At 37.4% G+C, this 26,860-nt stretch overlaps 1 protein-coding gene across 4 annotated transcripts in view; it reads left to right on the forward strand.

Annotated features, from left to right (window-relative positions):
• Positions 1 to 26,860, forward strand: part of Magi2 (membrane associated guanylate kinase, WW and PDZ domain containing 2) — a 1,314,737-nt gene that overhangs the window by 1,142,334 nt on the left and 145,543 nt on the right. For 2 of the 4 annotated variants that reach the window (XM_046464122.2, XM_058585490.1), the window contains exons 12-14: positions 4,408 to 4,597; positions 14,309 to 14,350; positions 21,214 to 21,305. In XM_046464122.2, coding sequence (XP_046320078.1) covers positions 4,408 to 4,597; positions 14,309 to 14,350; positions 21,214 to 21,305 — 324 coding nt within the window. The remainder of the gene's footprint in view (positions 1 to 4,407; positions 4,598 to 14,308; positions 14,351 to 21,213; positions 21,306 to 26,860) is intronic. The other 2 variants (XM_046464123.2, XM_058585491.1) reach the window with 1 other exon arrangement.

Here is a 26,860-nt window from a genome sequence, read left to right on the forward strand (position 1 = left end):
AAACTCAAAATCTGTGCTCTGTGGTTATATACACCTTTATCTAATTTAAACAGGAAGCTTGTAACCTCATCATGGTGGCACAATTATGCAATCTAGTGATTCCCTTATATGTACCACATTTACACAAATTATGTCATTTGGTGTAATTACAGTATTTGCTGTCATTATAAGTAATTATACCCATAGTCAATAATTCCAAAAAAAGGTTTTATAGAACTCAATGCACAATTAATCCTGAACCCTTGCATCTCTACAAAAGCTAAGCCTTGGACTTCCAGGTCCTAGAATCAGTAAAGATAGGGGACTTTCAATTTAATATCCTCTATATATTTTCCAGAAACTCTTTAGTCTAAGGTCTATATTGAGCAGTAGTACATGTGGTCTAATTATTTAGGGTACAGATTCTTTACTGGCTGCTTAAGTTCTTAGTGTGTCAAGTTCATGTAAACATGAACACAATAATGATACCTCTCTCACAGCTTACCATGAGGATTCTGAGTTAATCCATGTAAGGTGCTTAAAATAGCAACCCCAACATGTTTAGCTCAAAAACATAAACTCATATCACCATAGAAATCAGACCTCTGTGCACAGACCTATGTAAATAAAATCACTCTGTGGAATGAGCATAGTTGGCTGAACCGTTAATTGAAACAAATACATGACCATATACCCACAATATATGCATTTATATACTTTCTCCTCTGAACAGAATCGATGGCATTCTTAGAGGATGGAATTGTTATCCCTGGAGAGATCTAGCCTCCTCCTAGCCCTGTGTCACTCACTGACCCACTTCTGTCCTACTGACCCACATCTTAAGTTAATCCTTGTCAAGATAGTCACTTCCTGTTTAACAAGTAGTACACTAATCATAGTGAACTCTCGTTCTCTTTGTCTGGAAGGGATCTAAGTTCATTTTTCAAAGTTAGAATCAAAGCAAATGCCTTCAACTCCCAGCCATGCCTAAAATATGGAGTGGATCCTAGGATGGGAGTGGATTTAGATACCCCCAACCTCCACAGGGAGAAGGACAGAGTTATTTTATGGAGGAAAATAACCTGTCTTATTCATAAGCCCTCTCCTCCCTGTGTACACCCTGGAATCAGAAGCTAAGGTTAAACAAGTCAGTCCCAACCGTGCCTGGGTCTTTCTAGTTTACTGCTTGGTGCCTGGGTGTGGACTATATGCACATGTCCACAGGCAATTCAGTGGCTGGGCTTTCACACCAGCCTCATTCCTTCATTTACTCATTCAACAAGGCCAGCAGAGGTACTGGACTTCTCCCAGATATAGAAAACAACTTTGTCTCCACTCCTCCTTACTCTAGTGAGATATAAGAATCAACCCAGGTGTGGACACCAATGGGCCAGACAGATGTAGCCCAGTGAGAAATCTAGTTGGGAGGTAAATGCCTTGCAGGTAACAAATTCAAGGTCAATACCAGCAAGACAGTAGAATCAAAGCAAATGCCTTCAGCAACAGAGCAAGGGAGGGCCCTGGTCAGGGTCAAGGGACAGGGTCAGAATTTAGAAGATTCATAAAGGTAGAGAGGAACACCGAGAATCCTAGGTAGAAAGCAAAATCCAGAGTCCAGGGTGTCTAAGAAAGGAGGGAGGAGTCTTCAGAATCTGCCTTTCAGAAGGGGCAGTGTGGCCAGCCTCCAGCCGCCAGCCTATGATGCAGGCAGGTGCTTTATTCTGTAATCTTCTGAGCTGAAGCTACCAGGTAACTCAATTTGGAGGGACTAGGGCAGGGGACAGTGGAGTGGACTGTAAGTCTACTTTTTCATGGGCACAGGGATTTTCTACTGCAGTTTTTTTAAGAAACCTTGACAGAGTGACTCAAGGATTGATGAATGTCACACAGTTATGAATGCTTTGCTAATTATGAACTGGACTCCACTCTTTTCCCAGTCTCTGTGCTACAGAAACTGTAGAATTTGTCACTCTGCCATAGAAACTTTTCCAAACAGTGCCCAAAGCATTATTTGTTCTGTAGTTTTATGATTGTTTCTTAGAAATACCAGTATTTCACTTGAAAGCATGTTTTCTTCAATGATCGTACATGAGCAATACATATATACCAGCAAGACTCACACTGGTATCAGATAACCTTCCGTGGAAGATAAAAGAAGTCGATATTCACCAAAGCCCTAGGTTGACAAGTGGGATACTATAGCATCTCAACCCATATTTGTGATCAATTTACTTTTTAGCATTTAGTATCTTAAGTTTGGAAACAATAAGGGAGAGAGTCACAGCCAGAATGCATCCATATTGTACCTAAAATCAGCTAAAGGGAACAGTAGATTAAAAGTGTCATGCCTTTACCCAGAAATGTGGGCCTTCCACATCACAGCAGAGCCACCCAGGGGGATGGCCAAAGAAAACCTAGACTGGCCACCTGTATGAATTTTGCTGTTAAATGAATTATGAAGTACATATTTAAGAATTTTTACAAAATGGCAGAAAAAAAGCCTGGTGAACAGAAATTAACTGGAACTCTACCCATATTTGCCAGTTATCCACCACTCCTATTAGAGTCATAGGCTGGTTCTAACCAGGATCTACTACTGGAAGCTGCCGGACCTCAGACAACTCACTTAACTTCTCTGTGCTTATAGAGATTGTATTTAGTATAAAGAAACTGAACTATCCTCATTAGATCTAGAAACTATTCAGGTGACGCCTTGGGCAGTAGCAGCCCATCACAGAAAACAATTTAAGTAAAGTCAATTTTACTGAAATAAGAGTCAGTGGCCCATTTCTTTCCCAATTTACTGGCTCAGCCTGAACCCCTGCCAGAGTCCCAGGTGGGCAGGAAAGGCCACAGGGATCTCTGATGTCATAGTTTGAAAAACACTGGAGCATGTGGTCTCTCACATCCCTTCCAGCCTCCACACATTGATGATAGATTGGTGAGAATGGAAGTCAGAGCCCTGATGGAGGCAGGATAGCGAAGTAGGGGGCAGAGAATTATGATCCTGCCACCTTCAATGCATTGCATATCAAAGCTAGTTTTTTGAAAAAAAAAATCGCTTCTATTTTAATCCTGCTGTTATTTATTCACTAAATGAACATTTTCTGAGTACTTACTATGTACTGTCAATGAGAAAGGTACAACCCCTGTCCCCAGAATGATATCTTTGAGGACACATGGATGGGGTGGACTTGTGGCTACAGTTGGGTGTGATAAGTAATGCCAGGGGTAGGTCAAGGGTGCCATGGGAGCACCCAAGAGGATTAGAGTGGTCAGCAAAGGCCTTCCCATAAAGGAGACATCTCATCTGAATTTACTAGTCAGGTAAAATGAAGGAGGGTGAGAGTGGAAAATGGTTGAACTTTGCAGGCAGAAGGAGAAATAGAGTATGCAGAGCTTCAGAGGCAGGAGAGAACTTGGGGGTCCTAGGGAGCAGAGGAAAGACCTTCAGCAGATATGAGTTAGATGAGCACAACCTGGGTCCTGAAGAACCTCCCAAACCCAACTGGGGAATTTAGCCTTTTTGATCCTGCCACCCATGCTGACCCGGTACAGAATTTTAGACAAAAGGGTAACCTAAACCTAATCTAAGACATACACAAACCACAGGTTTATTCAAAGCAGAAGTTGAGTTTTAATGAGGAGTCAGTTAATAGTCTAACAAAGGTGAAACTGATGGTGACAATAGGTGACCTCAGAGAACCTCCCTTTCTCCTTGATGGAAGAATGAGATTAGCTCTTGCTTTATCTTCCCCATGATCCTATGGTGAAGATGGAAGAAGGTCTTGTATGTGAGGGGATGACTAGGGAGTATCTAATTGTGGTGCCAGCAACGGCAGCATTTTAGGGGAGACATCACCATCAGCCATGAACAGGACATCCCAGAAGCCTGAACAATCCCTAGAGCCCAGGTGGTTGTATGACTACTTGTAAATTATAAGGGAAGTGTTTGAATGTTCAAGTATAGGAGGTGCTTGGGATGTGCAGAGGTGTCACGTGAATATGCACCTACTACTTTATCTTCTGTTTTAGTGAAGTGGGGTAATAAAGTGAGACTGTCTTAGAAAAGGAACAAACAATACCAACATCTCTGAGCACTTCCACATGTATTATCTTGTTGTCTTTATTTTATGGGAAGAAAAAAGATTCTGAGAAATCAATTTGCTAAAGATTACCACCTAATAGGAGACGAGGTTATAAAAGTTTTCATTCAAAAGCTGGGCACTGCTTTTATTTATAACAGTCACTGGTGCTTTATCAGACAGAAGTAAGCTCTTTTCTTTCAAGGCATGTGTATACTAAAGTTTTCAATGTTTCTTAGAAGAAAAGTCCACAAGGCAAGGAAGTCCAACTTAAAGGTGACAAGGGAAATAGCCAGAAAGGATTGATCCTCAGTCATTTTCTCTGTTCTGTTTTACTTTTCAGATAATGGACCGATGGGAGAATCAAGGCAGTCCTCAAACAAGTTTATCTGCTCCGGCCATACCGCAGAACCTGCCCTTCCCACCCGCACTCCACAGGAGTTCCTTTCCTGACTCAACAGAGGCCTTTGACCCACGGAAGCCTGACCCATATGAGCTCTACGAAAAATCTAGAGCCATTTATGAAAGTAGGCGTAAGTGAAAGCCACATGAAACAAGGGTTCATTAATAATAGCCAAAGGCCCTGCCAGGACATACATTGAGGCTGAATAATCTGGCATGATTTTATATTCTGAGATTCAAGAGCATCTCCAAAGTCAAGTGAGCTATCTAAAATTCTCTTTAAAAGCCCACTCCCCCCACACACACTCTTGTATAGTTTTGACAAATAATAATTACATATTTATGGGATACACTGTGAAGTTTCAATACTTGTATACGTTGTGGAATGATCAAATCGTGTTAATTAACATATCAGTCATTTCCAATATTTATCATTTCTTTATGGTGAGAATATTAAAAAACCTCTCTTCTAACTATTTTGGAAATATATGTTATTATTAACTGCAGTCCCCTTAATGTGCAATAGAATTTAATTTCCCTCCATCTAACTGAAACTTTGTACCCATTGGCTTAAAAAAATATTTTAGTTCTAAAAATAAGTTGATTATATCTTTTGGTTTTAAATTTTATTTCTTATTTTTGCCCCTAAGCCTTTGAAGAAAATCAGGAATTTTGAGGGGATAGGGCCTGGGGACAGTTGCTAGTTTTGTTCAAGTCACTAAATAGTAAGAAGAAATGTTCGGAAATTTTAATTTATTTAATATGACCATGAGTCTAAACTTAGATTTTTTTTTTCTTGGAGTTTTAAAGGCAGTCATTAGAGTTAGGGCATTGAGTAAAATGTCAGCCAAGTCCTTCCAATAGTCATAGAAAGACATTCATGAAATCAATTGGTTCCAAAAGTAATGCAGAGCCACGTACCAATCATTTCTGCCACAATCTTCTGTTTCTTATTTAATGCATACCCATTTAAATATTGTCTTGAAATAATATGTATGCACTTGCAGCCCTATTTGAAGGTCTTCAAGAATTATGTCACTGCACTTTGTAAATGTTAGAAAACAAAGATTTTTTTAAAAAAGTATTTATTTTTTAGTTGTAGTTGGGCACAATACCTTTATTTTATTTATTTTTATGTGTTGGTGAGGATCAAACCCAGGTCCTCACATGTGCAAGTGCTCTACCACTGAGCCACAATCCCAGCCCCAGATTTTTAATATACCATACACGGTGGTTATGCATCTTTCTGCCATCTTACAAGCCATTCCCTCCACACATTAGAGGACTAGAATCTAAATGACATGAGTGTAAACTATAGTGTATAATAAGAACCTGAGTAAATGATCAAGAAACCTGGCCTGGTGAAAAGAGTTTGGTCCCTGGAGCTCCCATTTACAGTCTGCTGATTTCCTTTGCTTCCACCAATGTCTTGTTTCGAACTTTATCATTGAAGCATGATAGCAAGTTTTAAATTGTGTGTGATCTCAGAGGATCTCAAATCTGCTTACTCTTTTGATGAGCTCAGGGGCTGAGAATTATGCACCCAGCTGGTAAAAGGAAAGGCAAACATAATACCTTTTCCCCATTCTCTACAATGCTTTGTGCAAGTAATTTTGGTTGATAAAATAGTTAGGACAGCAGACCATGGAGAAATCATTTTCATCAAAATGAATCTACCAGACACACACTTTTAAATAATCAGCTACATCACAGTCACTCTGTTCCATTCTTCCCCTTCTTGATGAACAACGGAGATATCATTAAAGGATTGTATCATTAGGATGTCTGCTACAGAAGAGGAAGAACAAAGTAGGCATTTTTAGCTGTATAATATAGGGTATAAATTCAGAGTATTAGTGCTCATTAAACTGAAAAAAAGGAATTGAAGAGATATTGGCACAGTTCTTAATACTTTTTTCTGCTTCAATAAACCAAGTATTTATTGAATACCCACTTTGCTCTCAGCACTGTGGGGAGATACCACAGATGAGCAATATGTCCTGCTCTTACAAATTTAATGGGGAAATAAGAAGCAGGAGTGTAAACAAGAGGAGAGCGAGATACAGTAGGATTTCCATCTTGGAAGAAAGAAATTCACTGCAGGATTAAAATATCACCCTCACATCTTTGGCTAGCTTCAATTTTTGCTTTGATTTAAGGAGCATTAAGAGATGCTTCCTCCTGGGTTTTGTCCCTTCATTAGTCATTTGCTTCTATCCTTTTTGCAGTTTCCTGGGCAAAGCAAAGCTTTGTTATTCAGGACAAAGGCCATGTTGGTATTTATTCCCTGACTTCTCTTCATGGTCGTCTATGCCCTCAGTTTCTGAACAGGAATTGTGCATGACCCTCTCACAATCCTAAAAGAACTCTCATTTCCTCATCCAGTCCCTGCAGTGCCTTATCTGTTCATTGCCTTCCTGCTCTCCGCCTGTGCCTTCCCTTCCCTTGTCTTTCTTTTCCTGGCCTCCCCTGGGAGTTCTTGATTCTCCCTTGCCTCTCAGCTGCAGAAACAACAGCCTTCCTGACTGCCGCCCCCCAGCGCCCTTGCCCATGCCACCAGTGGCCACAGCTCTCATCGCACCCACATTCTTGTTTTCCTCAGCTCTCTCTAATGTTTCTGAGGTCACAGTAATGTTTTCAGGTCACAACTCTCAGAGAGCCAAAAGGGGGCAGGCTAATTTCCTTTCCCATCTTTCTCTCCTCTCATGTTATTTCATAACACTAAATGGAGTGTGAATGAAACACAGAAATCAAGTCCAGGTAAGGGAAGCTCTGCCCCTGAAGATTGAGGAACCAGAAGGTTCTGTTGTTGCTTTCTCTGGTCTCTGTAGCTCATCGATTCTCTCTGCTGGGGACATGACAGCATCTTAGAAGAATAAAACAGCCCTATGCCCTCTGGACATACCCTGCTTCCTAGTATGAAAAAAGTTTCATATTCTCACTTAACTTTTTAAAGCAATACTTTAAAAAAACTAATTAATAGGTGAAAAGCTCAGTCTACTTCTCATCATCTTCAAACAGTTAATTTTATTTTTTAATGCAATGATCAGACAACCCAAATGAAAGGCCAATATTCAAAATTTTGATTGTGAACCACTTCCACTCTTATTCCTTTAAATCACATGCATAACATTTCAGTTCAGTTCTACTTATTCTTGTGTTTCCCAAGTTTTTCCTGGGAGGGGAAAAAAATCAGCAGGACTAAGGAAAGTGTGGAAGAGATGGATTAGGGAAGGAAATCTTAATCAAACCTGCAAATTCTAATTTTTCCTAGCCAGTAGTGATCTCATGGTACCATCTCTTACAACCACATCTAAGACTAAAGAGATTTGAAGCATTCACATTCAAAACTAGTACAATTACCAAATTAAAGGATGGCCCTCCACCCACAAGTCTGGGCTGCACAGAGTTACACAATGTTTGTTCTGTCAAGGCTGTCAAGAAATATTTGGATTCAAGTCACCAGTCCCCTGCAAATGAGGGAAATTTATCAAATGATGTAAATGCTGCTGTGCCTCATTTGACTCATAATTAGATTATGCTGACACTTTAATGTGCATGCACAGGACATCTTAATAAAGATGTACTCCTGGAAAAAAATGTGATTTTAAACAAATGAAGACAACCACAGGATACTAGAATCATAGGAAATACAGTATGACAGGTACTGTTTTGAAGGAAAATTGGAAACACTTCCAGTCTTCATGAGATCACCTTAAGATGAGGTAAGGACTAAAAAAGACACAGAAAGAAAGATTCTTCTGCCTAGCAGGCAAGTGATACCTTTGACATTAGAGCATTAGGTGCAGTACCCAGAGGTAGCACCTCCAGGCTTCATATTAATCAACAAGAGTATACGAAACACTCACTATGTGTCAAGAACTCCTCTAGACCCTCCACAAGAGAAAGTTCACAAGAAGTAATCTCTACTCATTAGAAGCTTATGCACACGTAGGAAACAATTCCTGAACAATGTCAGCTTATACAACACCATCAATAATATCAGTGTTCAAATGTGTGAATTTGTCCAGTAAAATCATTAGAATTCTGGTAGTTTCTCAACTTCCATGTACAAAACTGATCTAGAGAATACATGTAAGAGAAATATCTTTGAGTAATCAAAGTCTTAGTTGTTACTAGGGTCTCAGCTGTACCACCCTAAATGTGCCGTATCTCGTCTTAGTTGTTACTGGCAAACTCCATAGAAAGAAATTTTTTTTCCTCTAATTCTATATAAGCTTAAGCTTATATGCCTAAATATTTAAGTAGAACCATGCCCAGGATGCCCAGGAATTTTTTCTTTTTAAGTTTTAACTCAATTCATTACAGGTTGAGTAGACGTTCCCTGAAATTCTTGGGACCAGAAGTATTTCTGATTTGGGATTTTTTTCAGATTTTCAAATATTTTCACACATATTACCTGGAACTCAAGTCTAAACATGAAATTCATTTATGTTTCATATACACCTTATACAAATATTTGTAGTGCGTTGTCATTGTGACTGTGACCCATCTCATAAGGTCATATATGGAATTTTCCACTTGCAGAGCCATGGCAACACTCAAAATTTTGGATTAGTGATGCTCAACCTATATCATCAGTTTCCAAAAAGGAACAAATATCTCCCCACATGCCTCTCTGCCAAAGACCTTAGACAAATGTCATGTTTGTCTTTGTGTAGTTAGTCTCTGTTGATAAACTGACTTCTTGCTGTCTCTATTACTTACAATTTTAAAAAATGAAAGCAGAGGGAGATACTCATCTTTGTTCCGTAGGACAAACTATGCTATTTTTGAATTCTGTCTTCTTTGTCCTTTTCCCATGAGTCTCATGAAGGAAGGACTTGACTTTTCTTTGCAATCACAAGAGGTTCAGCTTGTGCTCTCTGTTTGTAAACGTTCCTAATGTTGAACTATTTGTACCATCTCTAATAATAGAGAAAAAAGATATTTCTAAAGGCCTTGTCCTCTCTCCTTTCAGCTCCTCCTGCCATTCTTTGTCTCTGTGTGATTGTGTCCTTGCTTCAACCACATATCCTGATATAACAGAAATTCTTTTACTGGTCCAGAAACCCAAAAGACTACCCAGGGTGTCTACATGAGACAGTGTTCCCAGAATGGTCCTGATGTGTGTTGGCCTGGGGTAATTATTAGTAGCTGCCCTTTGACTCTCTGGTCTGTTCTTCTCCAAAACCATTACATGGTTTCCCTTTACTATATAATCTATATAATTTATATAATCTATATGGCTATTCAAGAAATAGTCATCATTACTGTCCAAGAAAAAACATGTACTCCACGAATAAAAATTTTAATATCTACTCAGAAAACTAACTTTTTAAAGTTAATTTCTTTGTCTAATCATATTTTTACCTCTATATGTTTTATCTCTAATTTAAGATAAAAGCTTATGTGGCAGTTTGTATTGGTAGCCAAACTCCCAGGGAACTCACCCTATACCTAGAAATTGTACCTCTGTGTAGATCCAGAGCCTGGCAAACTAATTAGAAAGAACAGGTAGGAGAGTGTCACAGTTACACTACGCCATGGAGTTCTCATTCTTATCACAGAGTAAGTCAAATTCAACATCACAATATTCACAGAAATGAAAGGGAGTTCTGTCTGCTGCCCAAAGGAACAATCATACCTAGATAACTGCAAATAGATACCTATCACATCTCCTCTCCCTCTTGCCCCCTTTTTTATTACCAGCTAAGGGGATATAAAATGTTTCTCAAAGAAAATGACTGTGGATTACTCTGGAATATTATGAAATACAGTTTCGATCACTCTAATGAAAGCCTATTGATTTAGGAAGGAGGTCTGTACTGCACTTTTCTTCAAGCCAAACTCATTCTAAAGGACTGTCTTATCATCCTCGGGTCATGGGGGTATTTCTTGGGCATGCTCCACACCTCAGCCTTGGAAACTAGAGCAAAAAAAGCAGGTGCAAACAAGAATATCCAGAGAAGGAAAATCCTCATTCCCTTAAACTAATCCCTGGTGGTTCCATTGCTTGGTTTAAACCCATGTTGAATTATGACTGAAGTTTTCCAAACTTTTTTTTCTTTTCCCATTGAACCTTGGTTATTATAAATAAACAATTTATGAGGTACAGCATGTCCACACTCCTGTGGAGTAAGACATCACTCAAATGTAGGATCATAAAAGTGTCAACAATCCATATGGTGTAATGTGCCTTATGGTGTAACTCCTTTAGAACAGAAATTTCTTCAAAAGAGCTCATACAATCAATTTTTCTTTCCAGAAATTAGAAAGCATTAACCTATTATAAGCAATGAGTATCACAGCCAAGGTTGTCATAAAAAGTAACCCCAGGCCAGTTAAAGAGCATAATGGAGAAGCAAGGCTGTTCTTTAGTGCTACGCCTGAAATGAAATTATAATTTACAGCCGATCAAAAATGGACAGCTGTGTCTTTCACATCTATGGTGTTTATCCTTCTCTTCTGTTGTTCATTTGTTCAGTTATTGAATTATTTCATTGTTCAGTATTGTAATGCATATATAATTTATGGATAATTACAAATAGGTAGTTGCACTTCTACAGTATTGGGGTTTTTCAGCTCAGTGAGCAAAGGGTCATCGTTTCCGCTGCCTCCTATCCTAACACCAGAGCCTTTGGAGAGAGAAAGTAGTGTAATAAAATTTTTCACGGCAGCACACCCTGGAGACTCTGCAGAGTGATGGTGGGAGCCAGCTCACAAAGGCAGTTGCCATCCCTGGTACTGAGAACCAGAGCTCTGAAGTCTGAACGAGTCCTTCTGCTTGAGGCTTCCTGGCTCCAGTCTCCTTTCCCAATGTAATTAACTGCCTGCTACAGTCATACTGGAAATGTCAAAAGGTTTAAGAAAGGTTTCTGTGAATTGATAGATGCCATAGCTGCAGGCAGCTATCCAAATGATCATGGAAGTTCGTCTTGCCTTCTCAAAGAGCATCCTCACACTGAGCACATGGAGCCCTCGCCTGATTTTCTTGGACATTGTTGGTGTCCAGTGGCCTTAATTAAAGTACCTCTCATACATGTTTGCTGGAGCACAGTCTTTTTCTAAATATTAAAAGAAGATGATAAATAAATATTATGATACTTTTACCAATGACTTTAGCATTAGAATCATAAAAAGAAAAATTAACATCATTTTAATATCCTCAACTATACCATGAAAGTTAATTTTCTGGGCCCTTTTCCCATGAGAATAACATTATTGCCATCCTTAGTATAATTTATATTTATAATTTAAAAAAAAATTGTGAAGAAATTTGCCTTTTAGCTGGAATTTCTAATATATCACATTATGTATCACTTTGAGCTTGTAATGTATTGATGAAAGAGATCAATAAGCCCAGTTAAGCTGTGTTTGCCATGTTTAATACATAGATTTTAATTAATTTGGAAGCCCAGTTTCAAAAATGGTATCTTTGGGTTGCTTTCTAAAAAGTTATGATAACATATATATTTCTTCAGGTTCCTTTTAAAGTAGAAAATTACCATGATGTGAACTAGGTAATATAAACAGTAAAATAACCTGTGATGTAGCACCTATTTTTCCCATGTATTTTTCAAATTATATCCAATCCTATCACTTATAAATTTATTTTATTCTGTAATTTAAAACTTAGTGTTTGACAAGGGCTAGAAAAGAGGAAAAATGTGAAAAGTGGATTCTAAAATCAGCCCTTGCTTGAAAGTTATTTAGTATGTCAAAGCATTTTGTTGGTAGTACAAGTTGACAGTGTAAACCAAAGTACTTTCATGAATAAACATGAGACCATCAGGGTTGCAGTAAATGGAGTTTAATTGCTGGATGACAAGTAGGTCCTAGGGAGATTATGATAATATAAAACGTCAGTTTTAAACCTAATGGAAGTGTTTAGAAGGTAGCAGTCTTCCCTCCCTGACATAGGTCTACCCCTTTGATGAAAGGATATTTCTCATTCATAATCCCAGACAGTCACAGTAAACATGAAGGTTCTTAAAAAAAATTACAGTTCTGCTAGGAAACTAATTTGCCTTTACTATGAAAACACAGCTTACCTGGCAGGGATGAACAAGACTGTCTTTATTGGAAACAAACAGAGCTCAATAATAAAGCAATCAAAATTTAGCCTTATTTTAATTTTTACGTTGAATGAAAAAAATATTCATTTTTATTGTGGTTCATATGACACAACAATATTATAAAATCATGTCATCTTAATATGCTCAAAATAGGAAAGTTCTATTGTACTTTATTCTCACTCTGCTTTTTAAAACCGTCTTTCAAGTTGCCTCCTCTAAAATGCTCCTAATAAGGGATAATCATGTATATGATTGATAATTACACGATGATTTATATGACCATAATAGTAATAATGATCTAAAATGTTTTTAACCCAAAACTAGTGGACATATTAAAGTCTAAAAGTGGGAGAAACAGTTCTTACAAGAAAATTTTACAGTTCCTTCATCTACAACGTGAATTTATGCTTTGGAGAGGCTTGGGAATTTTTAATTTCCATCTGGAATTCCTTACATGATTTAAAAGCAAAGCAATGTGATAAAACTTTCTATTAAGTTCATCATGATGGCAAAACTAGACTGCCAATCTCTCAGAAATATCTCAGCTTATCTTAACATATCTTTTAAGAAGTATGTCTTGACCACAGGCTTATTCACATGTGTCTTCTGCCCACCTCATATCAAGCCAGTGTGTGGTTTAGGAAAGTTCTTATTGGTAAAGGAAGAGAATAGCTGAAGGTATTAGTAGAAAAATTATAGTAAGAGAAGGGTATAAATATGTAATATTTATCCATAATGATACTAAAATGAAACAAAGAGCACTTTATTGGATAGTGCATTTTAGTTATAGTTTTTAAAAATGGATCTTTAAATATAATGAGTAATTTTTCTCAAAATGATCTTGAAGAGTTTTCTGTAAAGGAGCACATGAACAATTTCTCTAAGTCTTAGTGTTTGGGGCACTGATCTTTCAAGCTTAATTCTTCTGTGGTAGATTTGGAAGGCAGAATAAAATTCAAGGGACCATTTAGTTATGTTCTTTTCTTTGTGCTCAACTGCTCCAGATCAGGACGTGTTGAAACATGTCTGTGTGGAATAGGGTGGAAGCTTGTTAAGTAGATCCTTATTTAACCCTGATAAATGTTACCCATGAGACAAACATGTCTTCAAATACTTCCAAGACACAGTAGCTACATTTTCCAATAAGTACAATTCTAAATATGGGATGTTCCCACATTTTAAAGGTGTTTTATGCTCATGTGCCTGAATTTTTATGTTGTTACATGTAGCATAGATTGTATCATAACTCTCACAGAGTCTCTATTGGTAAAATAAACTCAATTACTTCTTCACAATTTCAACTATCCAATAATTGGAAATATCAAAATATTTGGACTGGTATACATAAACTAATGTAATCGTTGGCTAAATTTTTCTCTTTTTGTTTTAATGTTTTGTAATATAATATCATAATATGACTTTTTAAAAAAAAAGACATGTTGACCATATGTATTTCAGGTTCTGGGTTGATTTTGCTTTTAAATAAGCATTATTATAATAAGAATCAAGGGTTAATAATATTTGAAAATGGTGATTTTTTTCCATCCTGATTTAAAAGAATTCAGATTTTTCTATTTCAGGCATACTCATACAAAAACGTACGGCAAACCTGTCCACTAACTTCCATGGATTTTAGAGAAAAAAAAAATCATTAAACACAAGATATGGTGGGGTGGAGTTATAAAAGCAATCAAAAGAAAGTGAAGATAAATTTTTAAATGCCATAAATGAATTTCCATTTTAATTCCCCATTTTCTTATCCAGAACAAGTGCCACCCAGGACCAGTTTTCGAGTGGATTCCTCTGGCAAGTATTCCTCAGTACTTACAGTTCTATGAACAAATGTCTTCCATTTTGTGTTACCAGCCATTCTTCTTAGTAGTATCAGTTGTGTAGCATGCAATCACCATGCTGATTTTGTTCGCCTACATATGCATGTGTTCAAGACAGAGAGCAAGCCTCATCAGGGTGGGTCTAAATGCCTGCCAACAACAACAACAACAAAAAAGGAAAATTGTCATATTCTTTTTGTTTTGTTGTTAGGGGAGAATATCAGGGATTGAACTCAGGGGCACTAGACCACTGAGCCACATCCCCAGCCCTATTTTGTATTTTATTTAGAGACAGGATCTCACTGAGTTGCTTAGAACCTAGCTTTTGCTAAGGCTAGCTTTGAACTCTCAATCCTCCTGCCTCAGCCTCCATAGCCTCTGGGATTACAGGCGTGCACCACCATGCCCAGCCTAAAATTGTCATATTCTTGAATGCCCTCCATAAAATACTTTAGTACAACACTAGATTTAAAACAAAAACCATCAGACTGACTAGATCTGAGCTGTACAATAAAGTAGCCATTCACTACTAAAATGTGAAATGTGGCTACTCTAAATTTAGACATGCTATAAGGTTATGTATAAAATCCATATAAGAGTTCAAAGATGTAGTAAATAAAAGGGGGTGGATGCTATCTCATTAAATATACTTAAGTTGATTTATCTTAAAATGATAGTTTGGATGATTACATTAAGTAAAACATTAAGTTGATTTTCCTCTTTTGCTTTTTGAAAAGTGGCTGCTAAATCATTTTAAATTACTTATGCATCTTACATTTTATTTGTATTAGACCGCACTGGACTCGATAAATAGAAGTAAGAAGTTAAATATCTTAATTTTGTGTCATGTAGACATTTCTGAAGAATTAAATTTTGCTAATATAAATTGTAGTTATTTTCAGATCAATTAAATACCTATATCAACTTATTTTTTAAAACAATACCAATTATAAAATGCTATATCCCAATAGTATTTCAAGTCAGAATAGAATATCATAGTTTTAGGGCTGGGTTGTGGCCCAGTGACAGAGTACTTACCTTGCACATGTGAGGTACTGGGTTTGATCCTCAGCACCACAAAAAAAAAAAAAAAATAGGTAAACAAAATAAAGATATTGTGTCCATCTAAATGTATATGTCAAGATCATTGTACTTTCATGTGTAACTAATTAAACAAATAAAAAATTAATTAAAAAATTGTAAAAAGAGAATATCATAGTTTTACATTTTATAGTTTTTAGAAATATCCAATTAATTTACTTGAAAATAGGTTTTTGTTTATCCATTCCAAAACTACTTACCAGTTTTGGTTTCACATTATTGTAGACATGAAGGAGGAAAAAAGATTTGGATTTTTTTTCCGCTGAGAATTAATAATGCAAATGCTTCAAACAGCTGATTAGACCACTCAATTGAAAACCTGAACACTGAAACAATTGCAGAAAAGAGTATTTTTTATAACAGCACTACTTCAGGACTTCAGGCTTACAGCACACATTTCTAGAGTATTTCCATGATGACAGCTCATTATCCATCTCAGCATGTTCTAACACCCCTTGGAGACTATATGTGCTTGAGCTCATTTCATTCTGTAAGTTACCATGTCATTTTTTGGGATATGTAGGAAATATGAAAGATAATGCTAGCATTTTGTCTTTAAGTCATATCTAAAGTATTTGTTTAGTTTGCTCTGAAATTTTTAAAGCATGATTACTCTCATATACTGACTATACAATTCTTGTAATTTTAAAGGCTATATTATCCCCAGAAGGTAAAAGGAACCTCAGAATTATAGTTGCAAAATTAAATTAGGATTTAATTTAGAATTCTTCTAAGTCTCAGCTTACTGGCCTCCTCAAGCCCATTTCTTGAAAATCTCAGCTTTGTTTAAAAACAAAAGAAGATAGAAGAGAAAGGCTACTCAGTAGCTTAGATTGTCATGATGTATGTGCAGGGTCATATTTTTACATTAAAAAGTATTACCCAAGACACAATGGTAATAATATAGTTTGAATACATCATGCTATTGTGCAGTCCAGATGTTTAAGAAAAGAACCAATCCAAATATTTTGTTAAATGTGCACAAATTATCAAAATAATTTAGGAAATAACAACTACATCCAATAAACATGTCCCTCATATTATTTCTCATGTGTCTGGAATGTTTTTATCAAATTATCTATCACGATTTTTACTTGTATATATTTATCACAATTATAAGGTATATTATTTATCTGCATAAGATCCATAGATTCCAAAGGATAAGTGATAGTAGCAAGTCCTAAATAATGTATCTATGGAATTAAGTGATAACTCCTTAGGGGAACAATGCTGTAGTTTATGGAGTCTAGTAGATTGGTGAGTACTATAAAACAACTAAATTCAAGAAATTTATTTAGCAATTGCTACAGGTTGTGCAAAAGAGAATACTCTCATAGACAAAGATAATTATGTCAACACCCAGGGAGAATGTTGGTGAGAAACAATGAGATATACAGCCAAGAATCTGAATGGGAACCTCTACCTAAAGGCAAGAGAGAGTGTGGAGTATCACAGAAACCACTTCCAAAAGAGACCTTTCTTTGTTTAGGATTTTTTAAAAATTTTTATTTATTTTTTTACATGAGCTTTATTATTATTATTATTATTATTACACCTTTATACCACAATTTATCATATCTCTGTATACAAGATATGTTGACGCCAAATTCACATCTTCATACATGTATTTTGTACAATGATGAGGGTCTCCTTCCACCATCCATGCAATTCCCCTTCTCCCTCTCTTTCCCTCCCACCCCTCTCCCCTATCTAGAGGTAGTCTTCTTCCCATGCTCTTCCTCCCTACTCCATTTTGAGTCACTCCCCTTATATCAGAGAAGACATTCGGCATTTGTCTTTTTGGGGATTGGCTAACTTCACTTAGCATAATCTTCTGGAGTCACGACAGATGTATCAGCAGTATCAAAGGGGGCAGAGAAATCTATCAGAATGAGGAAAAGAAAAAGCTGTTTAATTTGGTCCTTAGGATGTCACCAAGGACCTTAAAGAATTTGGCAATGCAAAGAGCAGAAAGCAGACAGGCAAGAAAAAGTCAGAAATGGGCAGAAGGTTCCACTTGAGACTACTCTTCCAAGATGAAGATGGAAGAGGGGAACAAGGCAGTATTTAGGATGGGGAAATCTGAGCTTATTTGCAGGCTGAGGAAGAAAACCAAACAGAAAGTGGGAAATAGCTTTTACTATGGCTAAAACATGCCCAGCCCAACTGTGTTCATATTCCCAAAAGAATGAAGAAGGAAGGTTAAGAGAAGGGATTCTTTTAAGGCAAAAGCCCTGGGTACTTATCTGGTCATCTTAGATTCCAACAGTAGAAGCTAATTATTTTTTAACTCATTCTGTATCTAGAGTGCATGGAAATATAGAACGTAGAGACGTGTTTAATAACATTTGATTCCTGGTTCCTTCTTTGTGATGTCTTTACCCTCGATGTCTTTACAGAGAGAAAAAAAAATGCTCTTTTTACCAGGAAAAAAAATGCAATAAATGCATTCTTTGTGCCAAACTGTGATAACAAGTCATGGTACTTATGTTTTAATTAAAACATGAAAGGGGATTCAAGCACCAAAATTTAATTGATGTTTTCAACATCATCCCATGTGCCAAATTAATTCATAATAATGCCGTTCTTTGCATTTTTGAAGATTGAATTCATTCATAAAAATAATCAGTTGTGCTCAGTCATCCAGTCTTTTCCTTAGTATCGTGCACACAGAAAGTCATACTTTCAAAAGCAAGACCACGGTATATATAACATGTGAAGCCCCCTGGGGTCTTAATACAAAACAGGAATCAACTCTTAAAATTCTGCTTTTCCTTATTATAAGAAAGGTTGTTCTGATATCTGGATATGGCCTCTCTTTGCTACTTCTTAAATGTTATCTTTTGCAATATGGGTATGTGATAAATTAGGACTTATAAATTTCATTCCAGTATCTTGTTACTGTGGTCATATCCTATTTGGGAAGAATATCATGAGATGTTTTATTTCATAATGCTTCTGTCTCCTGGGACCCAACTTCCAAGGAAGAAAAAACATTGGCCATGACTGACCATGGAACACTAAGGTCCAAAGAATTCTTAATTCATTTCTTCACAAGTACTGCCTCCTCTTGAGTTGTACCAAGCAATATCTAAGAGTGCCCTTGACAGTTCTGCAAAAAAGGGCTAAGGAAAGAGAATAAAATGAAAAATAACACAGGAAGAAAACAAACAAGCAAGCAAAAGAGAAAGGGATACCAGTGAGGCATCGTTGATTGACAGCCACAGTGACTGAGGTCTGGGCAGGTATCTCCCAGACCCCTTCATCTAACAACCTCCAGTGTGCATCGTTTATTTTAAACAAGATAGAGAGGTGGTGAGTGTGAACTTCTGTTGCAAAAGAGTAAAGAATTGGCCCTGGGAATTCTTCACTTATATTAATTAGGGAAGAGATAAAGCTCGATACAACCCTTGAGCATGTCATCAGGCCTGAAGAACAAATGTCAGAAACATCAAACAAAGTGAGAAAGAAAAAAAAATGTCTCCCAGCTTTGTGCATATCATTTTAGCTGTTTTTTAAGACCAGACTCAAAGATAAGTAAAAAAAGAAACCAAAGAAAAATTTGTCTTTCTAAAAGCTCTTATTGAAAAGAAAAAAACCGCTGCCTCAAGGCATAATCTATCACTTAAACTTGTGTTTTCCAGTTGACTATTTTTCTAAAATTTCCATGCCCTGCAGCCTCTAAATCTGTGTTCAAAATTAACAAAGAAATAAAAAGTAAATCACATCAGCTGGCACAGTTTTCTAACAGGTCTCTCTTTGCCTCTCTACTCATGTACCATGAAGTTGTCCATCTCTGCCTAGAATGGAAGGGCAAAAATGAAACATTGGCACTCAACCACCCATTATTTGAAATTGGCATGGGGAGTGGTCAGAGAAACTTAAGAAAATCAAAATCATCAATAAAAGGCATATTAAAAATAGGAGAAGGAGGTTAAATGCCTTGTTCACATCTCTAGACTTCTGAGTTAAATAAGTTAACCAACTAAAATCTAGAGTTTTGTCCTAACCAAAAAGAAAAAAAAAAAAAAGGTCCTGAACCATTCTTCAAGAAAAAGGTTTCCTATTGCCCCAAGAAACATAGCATTCTCTGACAGCCAAACCCCCTTCTACCTGGATACATCTCACAGTTCCATTTCTGGGATTGTCATAATTTTAGTATTTCCTTAGAGGAAAAGCTTTACATAGAAATAATATGGAACATGCAGTAAACTCCTTTAGGAGTTCTTTGTACAATATAGATGGGTTCTGAAATCATTGGAGAAACAATTTCCCACTTACCTTATGCCAACGTGAGAAGAGTATGGGAGTAGATGGAAAGTTCTGGTTAAACATTGGCTTGCTTTACCATGTCAAATGTTGTCAAATGTCAAAAATATGTCACCTCCTATTTGTATTTTTTGTGTATATGTGATCTAGGATCCTCTAAGCTTAAAGTGATCTAGATAAGAGATTACACAAGCAGTTGTTTCTGAAGTTTTCTGAATCAACTTTCTGAACAGTGTTTGGGCATTACCTGTCATCTCCTATCTCCCCTTGCTTTTCTCCCTCCCTTGGGAAGAGTACAGGTACCAGCTATGATTTTTTTAGGGTTGTTTCATCTGTCTCCAGACTCCCAAAGGCTTAGTACACACTCCAATATGTGACTTCATACAAAATAAGATGAACTACAAAATTAACTGAGTTCAAAAGCCAATCACGTTCCATAGAATGTAGGGCAAAGTTTTCATATCTTCTTTACCACCCAGTTCCAACTATTTAATAGGAACCAAACTCTTCTAAGTCCTCCCATTTTAAAAATATATATGTTTCTATACTTTAAAAAGGATGACTATTAGATGTTGAGGTCTAATTTGTTACTCTTTTTTGAGAGTTTTACATTATTCATTGGATGAGAAAGACATTAGTTATATATACTTTGGTCATAAAAGGGAGTGATGGTCATCGAGCCGTGTGTGCTCTCTCTCTCTCTCTCTCTCTCTCTCTCTCTCTATATATATATATATATATATATATATATATATATACATACATACACATACACACACACGAACACATATATATACATACACACACTCACACATATAACAGGTGCCTGATTCAGCTTTCTTTAGGAGAGTACCAGACAGATATCAGCATTTACCCACATATTAAAAGTGAAGACTTGCCTTTCATATATCATTAGGGATAACCCAGGTTGTTGGCACCAAGATAAGCCTAGCATCATTATTATAAAAATCTTAAAAGATAATTTTCATTAGGCATAAGATTATACCCTATACACATACACACATACCCCTAAAGTATGCATCAAATCATAAAGAGACACTAGTAAATTACTAGTAATACTTTCCTAGGTAGTTCCAGGTTTTACCATCTGCTCTCTCTCTTCTGAAGTGATCAGAGTAAATATTCTCAATATCATAGCCAGGCTTCTTGAGGGCAATTCAAAAGCTCTCAAGAAAATTTTAAAAATACAAAAAGAACATTTTTTTTCCACTCAGAACACTCATGTACTCTCTTTCCCTCTGGTGATACCCTAGTAATACCCTTGGCTGGTCACTGTTAGTGGGACTACTTTGCTGCCATGGTTTTGTAACACCTATGCTTTCCTTTGACTCTAACTGCACTCTCATTAATCACATCCACAGATTAATTTATCATTGGTGTGTTTAGTTCCTCAGGGAGTGGGGAGGAGGCAGGATTCATTACTCAATGGGATCTCCTTTATGCCAGGTCCAGATTATAAGGAACTGGATGTCCACCTTCGGAGGATGGAGTCTGGATTTGGCTTCAGAATCCTCGGGGGAGATGAGCCTGGACAGCCTGTAAGTTGAATCTCTTTATTTCCACACTTTGGGGTCTATTATGTATATAAACACTAGGGAAAATATCATTCAGTATGACAGCTGAGAGGAAACGTTTTAGAACTCATAAAAAAAAAAAAGATTGAGGGTTTTGTGTTTTATTTTGTTTTGTTTTGTTTTCCCACCTTGCTATTCTCTTCAAAATGCTCTCACAACATGCAGGGTCTCCATAGCCAATATCTCATCAAAAGTCACATTAAAAGAGGAACATTATTCTTCTTAGAATGGATTGGATTCCTCTTGAGTATTTCAATTATTTAATGGTATTGGAGCCTCAGGCTCTCTGAGTAGCAGCATGTGAGTAGACATGCTCCCTAGAGAAGGTGCACATAAAGAGGTGCCTTGCACAGGCAGAATTATATATGTTTGCAGCCAAAACAAGAAGGAAGAGAAAACACAGGGCTAAGTAGAAATAAAATCAAGCTGAGTGCTATGAAATCTCAACCAGATTTGAATTAAGGGATTACCCTGAGAATGTTTATGAAATCAACTCCAGTTGACACAATATTGGGAATTTGGGAAAGACTGTGGAGAAATCTTTATATTGATATATACATATATGTGTGGGGGAGGGGGTGTGTGTGCCCCCCTCAAGGTGAAAGCATAAAATAGCAATAGTCATTAATGCACAGAAAATAAGAGCAAAACTAGATTTATGAGCATGTACTCAAATATCAACTATAAAACACTCAATGTAAAAGATCTTGAGTTTATCTTAGATGTATTATGGAATAAATGAAGAGACAGCTGTTCAGTCAGATTTCAGTAACCCATTCCTGCTCTAGTACCTGCCCCCCATCCTTACAAGGCACTTAAACTCTAAGCCTCAGTCTCCTTGCCTGCAAGATGAGGCTAACAGGAAACTTTCTCCTATCTCCACCGTGGAGTGGCTTGAAGCAATAAAGATAGCATACATTAAAGCTCTTGGTATGTGACTGGATCAGATTAAATGCTGAATAAATGTTTATTGCCATCAACTTTGTCTTTCCCAAAAACAAAATAAAACTGATGGGCATAAAAGGGATCCATAATGATTAAAACTGTCCCCAAATCAAGTAGATTACATTGATAAAGAGTGAGCTTCTTCACACCAGAAGTATTTAAGCAGAAATCAACAACCTGAGAGGAACCTGGAGAGGATTCCTTGGCCCTGCAAGAAGAGTTGGACTAGATGACTGATGTCTCTTAGGACAAACTTCAGGAAGCTGAGCTTGAACTCCAAGAATGCGGACACTCTCAGGGGGAAAAATATTTCCTAATTCCTAGAGATAAAATTTAGCAACATTACACCAGCACATCACTGAATCCTCAGCTGCCAAAGAAGATGTAAACGTGCATTTTCCAAGGATTGGCAAGATTTTCCTGAGTGTTTTGGAAGGAGAGAGAATGCTGAGGTAAATATATAGGGCTCAAGTAACTTGAGGCTTAAATGTATGAAGGGACTCAGTTAAGGATCTTGTGTCACAGGTAGTAGAAATGAGTCTTAGTTTCATCTGCCTCTTCTTCACAGCTTCAGACCTTTCTCCTTTTGTCCCCTAATTCTGAATTTATCTGGGATCCTCAGTCACCCTGTCAGCCCTCCAACCTCATTCCTCTCTATAGCTCATATTATTTTCTATGTGTAGAACTGAAAATATTATGAGGTACCTTCATAAATACTTTCATATGTGGAAACACTTAACACATCAATTTATACCCACAAACCTCCTGGCTGCCACAGGATATTCATCTGACCCAGCTTCCTGTAGAATTGTTGTCTAATATCTTCATGTGTCTGCCTATTTCATTTGATCAGCAAAATATTAAACTCCTTCTAAGAAGACACTTCATCTTCCTCTTTTATTTAGTACTCCATCACTGACAAATGTACCAGTGTCCAGAGTTAGCCAAACTCAAGGTCCTCCGGTCAGTCCTTCACATTGACACATCTGCCCAAGATTCCTGATATCAACTAAAACAAGTTTGCTAAACTTCATAGTCTACGGGAATTCTACAAACTACCCACACTCTCACCAAAGCCATAGACTCGGGGGTTCCTGCTGTAAAGTAGGTTCACCATGTACTGGTCACCAACTTGCTGAGTCCAGTGAGAAAGAACATCCATACATGAAGTAGGATGAAGAAGTTACACAAAGTAGGTGTGTGACTTAGAGATCAGAAGCAAGGGACAGCAGCAGCCTAAGATTCACAGTGGGCTGATCCCCTAGGGCTCAAGAAATCTTCCCAGGACAGATGGAGTCTCAACTGCTCATTGCTCACTGCTATCAGAGATGAGGAAATCCAAAAGCAGTCCATTGTGGGTTTGATGCCCTGAAGTAATATGACTATCTGAAGTAAAGCATTGAAGGATGCCCTGTCTCTATCAGAAACTAGAATAGAGCTCAGGGTTTATCCGTCTCCTCCTTCTCTCAGGATGTTGCATTCTCAGAATATTCTATAATTATTCTTGAAAGCTACAAGCAAGTAAAAGGGAGAACTGGGTCAGTCTAAGGCCACTGGGGGTACCCGCTGTGAAGTAGGTTCACTTTGTGCTGAACTTACACAGCCTTGCTCTAGTTTGTCAATTCACTAGAACAACTCACAAATCAAAAAAAAAAAAGTGTTAGACTTATAATTATTTTAGGGAAAGGATACAAATTAGAAAAAAAAACAGAGAAGAGATGTATTAGACAAAGTCTGGAAACATTTCAAATATAAAGTTTCCCCCATCACCAGGGACATGTTTCCTTCTAATATGGACCCACCAAGAATTTCCAACCAAGGATTGTTGTTTGGACAAAGCTTATCCAAACTTTGGTGTCCAGAGTTTTTATGGGAGTTTAATTACGTGGGCATTATTGATTGAATCATTTATTGCTCACTGATTTTAGTCTCTAGCCCACTCTTCTCCAAGAGGTCATGCTTGTATAAAAGACCTAACCCTTTTATTTCATGGTTGGTCTTTCTGTTAAGACTAATGGTGTGGCTGGCCCCATCCTGAGTCACCTCCTTCAACTAAACTACCAAGTGTGGTCTAAGGGGCTTACCATAGACAGCAAACACCTTCCTATTCCAAGACTCTGGAGGTTACCTTACAAAAACCAGAAACAATGACCAGACTTCTCTTTAGACTGAGGCCAGATTCTTTATTACAAAACCATAGGCTTTAAAGATACCAAGTGAATGAAACAAAATTAAACCATGCTTCAAATAAAATACCACTGTAAGATATTTTTATACTATTTTGGATGAATCTGTGGGATCCTTTAGCTAGTATGTTTAGCACTAGCTACAACAATTATAGGGCATTTAAGAGTAAATTGAAATAGACCCATTGTGTTATCATAATACCTCAAACTGACCAACCTAAGGAGTTTTTACCAAAAAAAAAAAGATGAGTTCTCTTGTTTATTCCAGAATACACTGACTGACATGCTTCTTTCTTCATACCAATCTGTGAGTTTCTTGAAGGCAAGAACTGTGAAGAAATAGTGTGTGTGTGTGTGTGTGTGTGTGTGTGTGTGTGTCTTCCACACCTCACACAGAGCCTGATGCAACACATACTTGTTAAATGGAGTGTTTAAAAACTGCTTTTTACCAAGACAGACTGTCACCTGAGCTTCTCAGAACAAATAATGGTCTGAATTTCATACTTTCTCTGGCTTCTGTGTCCTGTAGGCTCCGGCTAAACTAAGAGGAGACTCCTTTTTAGACTGACCATGGCCACACTTCCCACCCCACTCCCCTTAATGCCAACGTTGCTCAATTTACCTACTATCTTTGAGACTCCCATCCTGAAGGATTGGATTGAAAGAAATTGGAAAGGTGCATATATTATGCCACATGAGTCTACAACCAGGTCCAGATCATAATCTTCACAGGCTCTGAGCTCTGAAAATATTGTCAGGTCCCATTTCCCATATACAAATACAAATAAAACACTAACCTGTAAAATAAATATAAGGCAAAGCAACAAAGCTACAACTCCTTCCATGATACTTATGTTAATACAATCTTTAAAATGTGATTTTTTTACTTTTCTAGCTCATGCTTTGTCTGTTTGGGGAGTGACCCAGCATTCCATTCAGTCAATAGTATCTTCAGTTAACCACCCTCTACCAGAAGTAGAAGGGCTTGCCTGACTGAGTCATGGGAAGAGCATAGCCCTGGCTAGCTTAAGAAAAGACAGGTCCTACAACACTACATGTCACAAAAGCCAGAGAATTGTCACCCAATTGGAACACACGTTGCTCAAAATGAAGCAATGCAGCCATGGTCATCCACTCAGCCTCAGGACATCTTTCCACCTGGTTTGGACACAAGTTTCCAAATTCCCAACCTTTCTGAATATTAGCTTTGTGTTCCTAAGTCCTTTCTCCCCTTCAGTAGGTAGACTTTAAGTATTTATGATAAGTCTCCTCTGATTACATGGATTTCTGGTTATCCTTATTGTGTTTATTTAGATTTATTCCTGTTTATTCCTTCATTTGAATGACTTATGACACGCTTCCGTGGCAAGTTACAGTTTTGACACTTAAGCCAGAAAGTAGAAGCGTAAATCTCCGTGACACAAGCAAAGCCACAAAATGAGCCTTGAAAACCAGAACGTGGCACCTAAGAACCACCATGTCAGAAAGAGGGAGTCGACTATACAGACCCCCCATCTGCCTCTCCTTCCTGTTTTCCCACATTCTAAGGCCAGAGATGACACACACACTGAGTGCACTAACCTGATTTAATTGCTGGTGTGCTACAAAGGGAGAGGCATGTAGAGTGATTAGGTTTCCAACCACAGGAGGTCTCATAGGTAACATCAAACAGGTTTCTGCCTCCATGTATATGAAATGAAATTGACATCCCAGGGTGCGCATTAAACAGAACAAGTCTCTCCGCAAACAATGAACAGCAGGACTCCAGCTCAAACAATGCATATAGACATTTTTCCTGCAAAATGAAATACTTTTCACAGTTAAATAACAATAGAAAGAAAGTTTTTTAAAAAAATACAAGAAAAGAACAAAAAGTGGGATTTCCAGCTGTGAGTTGGAAAGAGATGGAAAAGCGTCAAGATGGAAAGATCTAGAAAAACACTACAATGGAGAAAGGCCTGTGTGGAGAAAAACCATTCAAAGAAAGAGATGATGGACCTATTCCTGGCCTCAGGAATCCCATGCAAATTCATGAAGAACTTTCCAAAGCAAACGTTTGCCACAGTGTCAAATTGTCCCAGCCACAGTTAACTGCAGAGCAGATCTTCTGGTGTTGAATAACATTGGACGGGTAGTGAGGAAAGAATTAAAGGAATTAAAAGGCCTGGAGAGAGTGCTTTGGGTCTTATTTGTTTCTTGTTTGTTTTTGTTTTCTTTTTAGCATTAGTTTTTTTCCCTGGCTCACCGGGGTATCAGCCACTTGAATGTGAATTACTATTATTTCACATCAAATGCTCTATTTTGTTCTGAGTCCTCAGAGCCTGAGATAAAGTAGAATTATAGAGTTGTTCTGTTTCTTTATTTGTTTGGTGGTTTTTTGTTTGTTTG

This window comes from Marmota monax, unplaced genomic scaffold, assembly GCF_021218885.2.
Source record: "Marmota monax isolate L192 unplaced genomic scaffold, Marmota_monax_Labrador192_F-V1.1 WCK01_AAM20220418_F8-fsc00065, whole genome shotgun sequence".
In the NCBI taxonomy this organism is placed as follows: Eukaryota; Metazoa; Chordata; class Mammalia; order Rodentia; family Sciuridae; genus Marmota; species Marmota monax.